The 12478-nt window shown below is 38.9% G+C and overlaps 1 protein-coding gene across 3 annotated transcripts in view; it reads right to left on the bottom strand.

Moving 5' to 3' along the window:
- GYS2 (glycogen synthase 2) overlaps window positions 1–12478 on the bottom strand; it is a 61059-nt gene that overhangs the window by 40242 nt on the left and 8339 nt on the right. For all 3 annotated transcript variants that reach the window (XM_025401918.1, XM_025401917.1, XM_025401916.1), the window contains exon 2: window positions 4152–4333. In XM_025401918.1, coding sequence (XP_025257703.1) covers window positions 4152–4333 — 182 coding nt within the window. The remainder of the gene's footprint in view (window positions 1–4151; window positions 4334–12478) is intronic.

A 12478-nucleotide genomic window follows, 5' to 3' on the forward strand; every position in this document is an offset into this window, starting at 1 on the left:
AGAAAAGAATACTGATAACATATAGCCTTTGCTGTTTGAGCCTCAAGCTGGAATGGGCATAAATCCATTCTTCTAGAATCTCCAAATTCTTGCTCTTCATTAAATTTAAAAACAATGTATCTAGATCATGTAATCTCTGTTAATCTGTCTTTAGTTACTTGCTTGTGACCTTGAACTCATAGGGTTTAATATTACAGTCTCTGCTTTTATGACAGAGCAATGAAATGCTTTGAAACCTGGGTAGTTGGATATAATGGCTCCAGTGTCACTTATTTTCTTTTATGGAACAGGACTAACAATATTTCTTGCTAGAAGAAAAAGCTATTTCTGTAGACCAATATGTATGATTTATCTGGCTATTCCTATTAAAAAAAAAAGTGATGCAAAATGTTTCCCAATATGGTTGCCATCAGAGGTTTAACTAAACACATTGCCCTAGATACATTATCTCTTTAATCTAGCAGCTCAAAGTATAATTCTATTACAATCTTCAAATTGATGTTGATTCCTCAATGTTTTATCTTCTGCAAGTTTTAATGGATTAGTGCTCTCATTTTTTTTCCCAATTGTGTGTATATCATCACTTGAATATCCAAGTTTTAACTCCCTTTTTTGTCTCCATATTTCTACAGCAATTTACTTGTTCTTTTGTCTTAATTTTTATTTTATGTTTATTCTCCTATTACATGATATACAACCTCATAAACCACTTCAAACTCTTTCTGGAACTCAGCAGAGGCTAAGAGTCTCTTTGAATGTGGATCCAGGCTTCTCTAGAAAATAAAATATATTCATATCGCTTACATGTTGGCACTTATGACTCCACCCATGGCTGAATTTTGCAGGACTTCAAAGCCCAATTTGATCATTTCCTACCAGGGGACCCAGACATGTGTGGGGATGCTTCTCACCCATCTGTTCCTTGGTCAACCTTGAAAGACCCTCATTATGTTTCAGTTGTTTCCTTTATAATTCAGTGTTTATCATGCCACTGTTTCCTTTTAAGATGAAATTTTCCTGAGCCCCAAACAACTTTTCAATAGTTTTTCTCCTCGGGAAATTCATTGCTTCATGTATTTTAACACTGTGAATAACATGTAATATTACTATATAATGTTTACTGACTGCCTAATATGTGTCACATGATACGTAAGCTAAGATTATAAAGAAGAGCTGACACTATTACACAAATAGAGAATGTAAGCCAATTGGTACTGACCTCCAGTCAGTTCTTGGCTGCAACATGAAAATATCCCTACACTAGGAGGCCATGTAGTCTTGAGACCAGTCAGTTCCACTGTGTTTCTCATCTACCTCCTCCTTTACAGGAACTTCAAATGTAAGCCCCTTCTAATATCTCCTTTATTTGCATCCTGATAGTACGATAGGCATTGTTCTATCACATTTCTAACATTCTCTATGCTGCCTTCACTAAGAAATGTTTTCCGGTACTCTTTGGGATCTCACGTTCCCTTGTAAATTATACATTCCACTCCTTAAACCTTGTGTGCACCTCCTAGACACCACTACCCACACAGCATCTCAAGTGAAGACTTCACATTTTTTCACCCCCAGAAACTATATTCCTGGGATGAGTAGGAAGGAAAGTTACTGATTTTTAAAATTCTACTGAAACTTTTAAAGCCTTATTCTTTATTTACACATAAAACACCTTTGAAATGTATGCTATCCAAAAATATTACCTTTCCTTGCTCAGCAAAGATAAGGTTACTTTTTGACCTTATCCTAAGCAACTTCAAAGGCCATATTTTTTATCTTGCACACTTAACCTCATGGTTACTTGACCTTATGGACTTAAAAGACTTTCATGTCAATCTGCTTTCAGCTACTCAAGATCATGACTGCATTCTTTCCTTGTCAAATCCCAAATTGTTTCTTCTCTAAAATGTTCCACTTCAGCATTCTGCTACCCAGTTAGAACTCTTGTACTTCCATTTCTGTCACTCTGTTTCTGCCAGTGTATATATTCTTTCTTTCTCCCCTTTAAGATCTCCGGTTCCCATAACCCTCCATTTTGTCCTACATTACCATCTTCTTTCTGGCTTTGCTTACTTTCCTGTCTATTCCTTATTTAATTCCTTCCTTTTCTATATATTCTAATGCAATGGCCCATCAATCAAACTATTAATTCAATCACTTTCACAATTACCTTCTATTCTTGGGCTACGTTGACCCACTGTATGAATGGTGAAATTAAACAACACTGGATCTTCATCTATTCTACTTCCTGCACCGTCACTCAGACTGCAGATCTCTCCTGGACTAAGTCAGACACGTGTGTATTTGTGCCACTATAAAGTCATGACTACATCTCAAACATGTCCAAAAATTCCTTGAACACTTTTTCAGAACTTCTTTCTTGAACTTCCCTAGTTTCTACATTTGCCTCTTAATTCTCATAAAATGACCTTTAACACCTGCTTCAGTAAGATCATCAAAAACATGGGTAAGATTGGCCTGAATTCTTCATTAACTTGTATCTAGTATTTGCAGATATCCTTGTTTCCTGTTTGAGTGAGACAAGTGAAAAATGATTCTTTCAGTATTGCTTTGGATCTTGTTCCCTTCCCCATTCTCAGTGACTTTACTCTCTTCAATCTTCCATTTATTCTGAGCTTTTAGCTTTTCCCTGTCTGCTAGGTATTTCCCTTTTGCAAATAAACATGCTCAGGTCTTACCCATATTTAATAACACACCAATTCTCAAAACCATGTCATTCTGCAACTACTTTATTATATTTTATCTTCATAGAAAAATCTCGTAATCACAACTTCTGTATCTTTTTTCTTACCACTTGTTTATTCTTTAACCCATTGAAATGAGATTTAACCTTCCTTTCTCTTCTGAAACTGTACTTACCTATGTTACAAATGGCCCAAATATTACCAAACCCAGCAGACCCTGGATCAATCCTTTGTTGACTTAATCCCTTCTTCATACTTAAAATTCTCTCCTCCCTTGATTTGATATCACAATTCCTATTGTAGCTGTAACAAATTACCAGAAGCCTAGTGGCTTAAAACAAATTTATTATCTTACAGATATTGAAGTCAGTCGTTCAAAATAGACTAAAGTCAGTGTATTGATAGAGCCACATTCCAGGTGTAGTCTCCAAGGAAGAATCTATTTTCTTACTTCTTCTTTTTTTGGAGATGAAGTTTCACTCTTGTTGCCCAGGCTGGTGTGCAATGGTACAATCTCGGCTCATTGCAACTTCTGCCTCCCGGGTTCAAGTGATTCTCCTGCCTCAGCCTCCCAAGTAGCTGGGATTACAGATGTCTGCCACCACACCCGGCTAATTTTGTATATTTAGTAGAGACAGGGGTTTCACCATGTTGACCAGGCTGGTCTTGAACTTCTGACTTCAGGTGATCCATCCGCCTTGGCCTCCCAAAGTGCTGGGATTACAGGCATGAGCCACCGTGCCTGGCCGCCTTTTCTTACTTCTATAGGCCACCTATATTCCTTGTGGCCTCTTCCTCCATCTACAAAGTAGCGCCCTTCAACCTCTGCTTTCATTGTCACATCTCCTGCCTGATTCTAATTCTACAGCCTCCCTCTTATGAGGACCCTTATGTTTACTTTGGGCCCACCTAGATAATTCAGGATTATCTCCCCTTCTCAAAATCTCTAAGTTAATCACATCTGCAATATTCCATTTGCTATAAAAGGTAACATATTCACAGCTTCTGAGGATTAAGACGTGAACATCCTTGGTTCTACATCATTAGCTTTGCTTCTACATTTGCAATATCTAGCTTCTTTTAATGTAGATGCCCTAACATGCTGACATTCCACAAGGGTTGGTTGAAAACCTTTGCTCCATGTCTAAACATTTCCACAGAATAATTTTAACAACACTCCTGACTTCAGTTTATGTACAAATGACTTCCTCAAAAACATGTTTACACTATAGCTTCTGCTGAACTCCAAACCACTTATCCTTCCTCCTTGGTTTCACAAGGTGTCTCAAATGCAATCCATTTAAAAGGAAGTTCATTATCTTTCTCACAAACCTACTATTTTTCTCTAAGTAGGTGAATGGTCTTCTCTTGTGAGTTCATGTTAATTGCAGTCTTTTTTCCCATAAGTTTACTGAGAATTGCCAAGTAAAGCGTCAGTTCCTTTACCTGGCAGCCATGCTTATTCATTGCATCCACTGCTCTTCTGACAGCATCATTTACAGGTTCACATTGTTCCACCTGAGTCTTCATATTATGCTCAAAATATGGACCTATCAGAAAATAGTTGTCTCCCCATTCATCTGCTGTTGTTTTGGCCTTTGTCTGAATCACAGTATAGATGCCTCCAACTGTTAAAAGGAAAAAAGTTTCCATTATCATTCAGGTTAGCGATTCGTTCAAAGTGAAAAGGGATGAAAATGAGTTCAGATTTTTAAATTAGCATTTAGGATCCACTAAGCCCAAGGATTTATTTACCTTTCAAAAAGAATAGTGTTTAACATATTGTTAAGGGACACCAACGAACGGTTACTGCTTTGTTCAATTCTGTGCGTATTTTAAAGTCCCTTCCAGGTACATGTGAAAGAACAGCAGGCTGGCAGCAGCAAAGAGGTAAAATACTTCAAAAAAAAGTCTGAAAAGACAATTGTAGCAAAACACTAACTTGCTTAAAGCTCCAGTCACTTTGTAGTGTCAAAGTTAGGACAAATACCCATTGTCATCATACATGCCTTCAGCATCAGAAATCACTTTCACCTCTCTTCCTCCTTCTCCAACAGTGGTCCAGAAGGGGCTCAGGCATGTTCAAATAACAGCTGCTGTGGTTTTCAATTATGAGGAAATCTCCTAAGCTAAATAGTCATTTATCTTTTAAAGCACCAACTAAGGTACCTTTTGATGAGGAGAAAGTGCTTATAGATGTTCATAGAAGATGCTTGGTCCAACCCTGATGTCAAATCCAATAACACAGATACATATTTCATTCTCACATGGTATTTCTCCCTTCCTAGTAAGGGAGGAGACCACCCCTCATATTGTCTTATGCCCAATTTCTGCCTCCAAAGAAAGAAGAAGTAAAAACTAAAAGGCAGAAATGAAATTCACAGGCAAACACCCTGGCGCCGCACCCCGGGCCTGGTTAAAGATCGAACCCATACCTAATCGGTTATATTATCTATAGATTCCAGACATTGTATGGAAAAGCATTGTGAAAATCCCCGTCCTGCTCTGTTCCACTCTGATTACCAGTGCATGCAGCCCACAGTCATGTACCCCCTTAGAGTCGTAAGCCCTTAAAAGGGACAGGAATTGCTCACTCGGAGAGCTCAGTTGTTGGAGATGTGAGTCTTGCCAAAGCTCCCAGCCTAATAAAGCCCTTCCTTCTTTAACTCGGTGTCTGAGGGGTTTAGTCTGCAGCTTGTCCTGCTACACTAGAATCATTGCTTAATTCTCCCCTCTGATATTGCTGCTACCTCTATTAAAACACGAAACCAGAAAATATGGATACATTTGGAAAATATGCACACCCTTGGATCCAGCAAGTCCACATATAGAAAATTGACCTGGGGGAAAATTAAGGAGAGTGTGAAAAGGATGTTTACTGAAGCATTATAATGGCAAAAAATTAGAAACAACTTATATTGAACTAGTCAACTTACTTAACTGATAGAAGTCTCAATTAGCTCATGTGTCAAATGGGGGTAAAATAATATTTAGCTTGGAGGGAAAGACAGGCTCTAAAAGAGGATTAAAAATTAGACCTGGCCTAGGCAACAAATTTATGAGCAAGTCCTCAAAAATAAACACAACAAAAGCAAAAATAGACAAATGGGACTTAATTAAACTAAAATGCTTCTGCACCACAAAAGACCGAATCCACAGAGTAATCTATATCTATATATATATATGTCTATGTCTGTCTCTATCTATCTATCTATCTACCTACTACCTGTGTTTCTCCTATTTGTTCTGTCTCTCTAGAGAACCCTGACAAATACAGTGAGCTCAGGTCCTGAGCAGACATTTTCCAAAAGAAGACATACAAGTGGCAAATAAATGTGAAAAAAATGCTCATCATCACTAATAATCATAGAAAGCAAATTAAAACCACCATGTGATACCTCCTTATGCCAGTCAGAATGGCTATCATTATAAAGTTTAAAAACAGCAGATGTTGGTGAGGATGTGAAGATAAGAAAATGCTTATACACTGTTGGTAAGAATGTAAATTAGTACAAACGTTATGAAAGACCGTATGAAGATTTCTGAAAGAACTAGAAACAGAACTACCATTCGATCCAGCAACCCTGCTACTGGGTATGGACCCAAAGTGAAAGAAATCATATTTAAAAAGATATCTGCATTAGTATGTTCAAAGTAGCACTGTTTCCAATAGCAAAGATGTGGAATCAACCTAAATGTCTATCAATGGATGATTGGATAAAGAAAATGTGGTGTATATGTGTGTATTTATATATGTATATATTAATATGTTAATATATATCTATTAGCCATAAAAAAGAATGAAATCATGTCTTTTGTAGAAACATGGATAGAACTGGAGGACATTACCCGCAGTGAAATAACTCAGAAACAGAAAGTCAAACACGGTATGTTCTCACTTGGTGAGAGCTAAGTGGGAGCTAAACGATGGGTACCCATAGACATATAGAATGAAATAATAGACACTTGAGACTAAAGAAAGATGGGAGGATAAGAGTATGGTGAGGATTGAAAAACTATGGATTGGACACAATGTTCACTTTTCAGGTGATGGTCCACTAAAAGCTCAGACTTCACCACTATGCAACATATGTATGTAAGAAACCTGATCTTGTACCCTGATACAGCTTGGCTGTGTCCCCACCCAAATCTCATCTTGAATTGTAGTTCCCATAATCCTCACATGTTGTGGGAGGGATTTGGAGGGAGGTAACTGAATCATAGAAGAGGTTATGCTCATACTCTTCTCATGATAGTGAGTTCTCACAAGATCTGATGGTTTTATAAGGGGCTTTTCCCCCTTTTGCTTGGTACTTCTACTTGCTGCTGCCACGTGAAGAAGGACATGTTTGTTTCTCCTTCTGCCATGATTGTAAGTTTCCCGAGGCCTCCCCAGCCCTGCAGAACAGTGAGCCAATTAAATGTTTTTCTTTATAAATTACCCAGTGTTGGGTATGTCTTTATAAACAGCATGATAATGAACTAGTACGTACTTCCTAAATATATATAAATAAATTTTAAAAATATAAAATAAATTAGATCTGATTGGAAAGGCAAAAATTGAGCAAGTAAAATGTCATTCAATGGGGTAATTACAAAGGGTGAAGAAATTGGGCAAATGGATGTCATGAAGAGAAATTTTTAGGCAGAGGTAATGGTTAGAGCCCAGGCTCTAAATTGGAGTAGAGTGTGCAAGGAAAGAGTAATAGGATTAAAAAGGATAACCAGGTAGAAGGATATAGGGAGGGGTAAAGGGAGGAAGACCTCCAGTAAACTTAGGCAGGATATTTCCCGTGACAGCGCTAAACAATAATCACATGTGAGAATACACAAATTAGTCTGTCAATTACTTGAGCAATACTTTGTTCATGAGCTAGAGCAACGGAATGACTCAAGAAGTCCTTTGTGAAATCCTGGAGGTAATAAGATCCTGGCATCAATCTTCAACTCAATTGCAAAGAGCAATTTTATTACTTATATATTACTTCTCATTTTTCACTGCTGTCTTTCAAAACATATTCCAATTCATCAGACTACAGGTTTTGATAGCTACTATATTTCTTAAATGGATTATTCCAGTAACTTATACTTTACACAGTAAATCTTACCAATAGTCACAATCAGTGGCCACAAGGTAGAACGACATCTGGAGACATTACTTTAAGCCTGAGCCGTGCAAAATATACTTTTTGGAAAATTGCCCTTCGAAAGGTGAGACACAAAAGGCAGATGTTGATGCTATTATATGGTACCATAGGATTCATTAATTTACAAAAGAGAAGAGCTAAAGTAACTCCAAAATCCAAGCAATTTTCATATGAGTCTACACAAGCTAGTTGTCCTTAAGAATTTCATCTTTAAGGAAAAGTTTTTTACTGTATCAAAAAAAGTTTAAACCGTCATTGAGCAGAGTCTGATAATAAGGACACTATCAAACCACGGTTCAAATGCCACGTGATGAGGACAGAACAGAACACATGAGGAGGATATATAAAACTTGCAAGCAGAAACTTTTAGAGTGGACAAGAACAGACATGATGCACTTAACCATCCAACAATAAATCTAAGTTAACATAAATTGATGTTATCTACTACATCTAAGTATTTCCTCAAATTCTGGACGATTTTAGAAACCATCAAAATTATTCGTTGAGGAAAAATAAACTTAGCCAATTTACAAGGGCAACTAAAATGAAGAACTTTTCTTTAAAGTGTGGGAGTCACATCTTAGCAACATATTTAAATATATCTACGCTTTCTTCAAAACCACTATCCACAAAAATGCAAAATTTCCAAAGAATTTATCCTCTTCTGTAGACTTATTTTCTTCATCTTCTCCAGGAGAATATATCATAAGTTTCTGATGGTACATGTTTATTAGATGTTTTATTTACATGCTTTATCCTTGAAAACTCTTTTTATTTGCAACTATGCATCTTGCTCAGAGATCTTAAAACATTCTTGTTTGCTAGATTATGTATTTCAAATTCATATACACTTTGGTAGATGCTAACACTTTTATTTACTAAAGAACATAAGGGGGAATAGAAATTCTTTATTTGAAGAAACAAATGATTTGATTTGGGAAATGAAATGAAAAGATAAACATAGTTAATTAATTTGCTACTTCTTTTACTCAGCTGAGGCCTTCAGATAGTTCCCCATATAGCCTTGGAGTGTGTAAACTATGATTATGCTCTCTCAGTCTATTAGAAATAAAAACATATAGCTTTAAAAATTTCAAGGGAAGGGGCTTCAAGATGACTGACTAAAGGCATCTGATACTCGCCTCCTCCACAAAGAACCAAAATAGTAAGTAGAAAATCCCACATAAGAGAGAATTCTGGAATTCAACAGAGAAGTGACAGGAAGCATCTAAGGCAATGAAGGGGAGGGAAGCAAGGAAGCCTACCCAGTAGGCTTCCTCTGTGAGGCCAGAGAGGCTCCCCAGTTCATGGAAAGGTAAGTGACTGACTCCCAGTGGTCCACATCTGCATTATGGACTCCAGCAATCCTAGCCACAGGAGAGTTCCTTGACCATGCAGGCCTTGAGACACACATAAGGAATTGCCCAGCAATCACACAAAGGCATTGCTCCAGAGAAGGAGATCTCACTGGGTCCCACCCCTGCCATCCCCATTTCTGAGCAGCAAGGCGCCATTTTGAGAGCCCAACCCCCACCTAGATGACATCTTTCCTCAGATGTTTCTGCTTGGGAGCCAGAAAGTTGTCTTGCAGTTGTCTTCCTCAGACCCCAACATCATCTGCATCTCCTCATCCCTGAAGCCCTGTTGACATTCCCCACCCACAGCTGAGTGCTACTGCTGGCTGCTGTCACCAGGGATAAAATGTGTGTCATTAGAAGTGGACTCCTCCACCCCCTGTAACAGGGCTGTTACACATTTACAAGCTCCCAAAGAAAATGCTACCCCACTTGCAACCACCATCTAGGGCTGTAACACATGCTCACAAGCCACCCGTTTATGGCTGCTGCCACTGAAAGCAACATACCCTGCACCCTATCAAGAGCAGGGCAGCAATGCAGTAGCTACTACTTCACTCGGGCATTCTGCTGGGGGCCTGAGGATCACTGCACTCCAGCGTATGACAGCCAGTGTCCACATACACCATTGAGTGGCCTGAGGACAGGAAAACCCAGCCTGGTTTTGCCTTCCTCAATGCCTAAGCAAGCAGTCTGGGAACCTTTCATAGATGCTAACTACACTCTACCAAAGACAGCCTTGTCCCATCCACCACAACTAGTACCTAAACAGTCCTCCCAGGAGCCTGATGATGGGCCTACCCAATCTGCCATTGCCATCACAACTGGCACCACCTGCATGTGCCACCTGTGGGTCTGAAGATTGGCTCATCCAGCCCTTGCAGCCACCAGCAACACCAGTACAGACTGCTTGGGAGCCAGAAAGTTGTCTTGCAGTTGCTACAGCCATCACCCACACCACACCCACTGCCTAGAAACCTGAGGACCCGCACACCAGCCCAGCCTACTATGGCCACTACTGGCACCCAAGCAAACTGCCTGAAGGCCAAAGAATCAACCCAACTAGACTCATTACCATCAGTGCCAGTGTACACAGCCCTGGGGCCCAAGGACAGGAATGTTAGGCATACCACTACCACTGGGGCCAAGGACTGGCCTACCTGATGTTCCTGTCTCCAGCACAACTTCATCACCACCTTCACTAACAGCTGCACCCTAAGCCACTGAAAAAATCACAGACACTGCTGATACTGTTGGCAACTGAAACAAATAATATGAAGACTATGCTACTGTATGCACCTAGAAATCAAAACCAACGTGCCCTACTCAGTCAACACCAAGATATATCTTCAGGAAAAAGTCTTCCCCTGCAAAAACAAATTTACAAAATTGGAAGCAGCAATCGTTACACCAGATGCATGGATATCAATGCTAGAGCAAAATAAACATAAAAAGGTGAAGGAATATGACACCCCCAAAGGAATTTAATAATTCTTCAGCAACATATGCCAGTGGAAAAAAAAGAAGACATTTATAAAATTCTAGAAAAAAGAATCCAAAATGTTGATATTAAGGAAGCTCAGTGAGACACAAGAGAACTCAGATACACAAAAAGAAATCAGAAGAATAATTCATGATATGAAAGAGACATTTCTACATTGCTGGTGGGAATGTAAACTAGTACAACAACTATGGAAAACTGTCACAATTCCTTAAATAACTAAAAGTAGAACTACATTTGATTCAGCAATCCCACTAGTGGGTATCTACCCAGAGGAAAAGAAGTCATTACAGGAAAAGATACTTGCACACGCATGTGATAGCAGCACAATTCGCAATTGCAAAATCGTGGGACCAACCCAAATGCCCATCAATCAACGAGTTGATAAAGAAACTGTGGTGTATGTATACATGATATAAGACTACTCAGCCACAAAAAAAGAATGAATTAACGGCATTCGCAGTGACCTGGATGAGATTGGAGACTATTATTCTAAAAGTAACTCAGGAATGGAAAATCAAATATTGTATGTTCTCACTGATAGGTGGGAGCTAAGCTATGAGGGTGCAAAGGCATAAGAATGATGCAATAGACTTTGGCGACTTGCGGGCAAGGGTGGGAGGAGGGTAAGGGATAAAAGACTACAAATAGGGTGCAGTATACCGCTCAAGTGATGTGTGCACCAAAATATCACAAATCACCACTGAAGAACTTACTCATGTAACCAAATATCACCTGTACCCCAATAACTTATGGAAAAATTAAATATATATATATATATATAATTTTTAAAAATTAAAATATTTCATATAAGTCTCAAAAAAAATGTAATCCCCAATGTTGGAGATGGGGCCTGTCAGGAGGTGGTTGGATCATGGGATAGGATCCCTCATGAATGGCTTAGCATCATCTCCTTAGTGATAAGTGAGTTCTTGCTCATTTAGTTCACATATCTGTTTAAAAGAGTCTCGGGCCAGTTGTGGTGGCTCACGCTTGTAATTCCAGCACTTTAGGAGGCCAAGGTGGGCAGATCTCTTGAGGTCAGGAACTCAAAACCAGCCTGGCCAACATGGCGAAATCCCGTCTCTACTAAAAATGCAAAAATTAGCCAGGTGTGGTAGTCTCAGCTACTCAGGTGGCAGAGGCATGAGAATCACTTGAACCTGGGAGATGGAGGTTGCAATGAGCCAAGATTGTACCACTGCACTCCATTGTGGGCAACAGAGTGAGACTGTCTCAAGAAAATAAATAAAATAATAAAAGGAAGAAAGAAGGAAAGGAAGGAAGGAAGGAAGGAAGGAAGGAAGGAAGGAAGGAAGGAAGGAAGGAAGGAAGGAAGGAAGGGAAGGAAGGAAAGAAAGTCTGGGATCTTCCTCTTCTCTCCTTTGCTCTTTCTCTTGTCATGTGATGTGCCTTCTCTGCTTTGCCTTCTGATGTGAATAAAAGCTTCCAGAGGCCTCACCAGAAGCCAAGCAGATGTGGGTGCCATGCTTCCTAAACAGCCTGTGGAACCATAAGCAAATTAAACCTCTTTTCTTTATTATTACTCAACCTCAGATATTTCTTTATAGTGATGCAAAAATGGCCTAATACAACCTCTATATCTTGCCATATAAAACATTAACTCAAGATGGATTAAACACTTAAATATAAGACTCAAAACTATAAAACTACTAAAAGAAAACATAAGGAAGACACTTCAAGACATTGTTTGGGCAAAGATTTTACAGCTAAGACCTCAAAAGCACAGGAAACAAAGCAAAAATAGAC

This window comes from Theropithecus gelada, chromosome 11 (genome assembly GCF_003255815.1).
Source record: "Theropithecus gelada isolate Dixy chromosome 11, Tgel_1.0, whole genome shotgun sequence".
Lineage (NCBI taxonomy): Eukaryota > Metazoa > Chordata > Mammalia > Primates > Cercopithecidae > Theropithecus > Theropithecus gelada.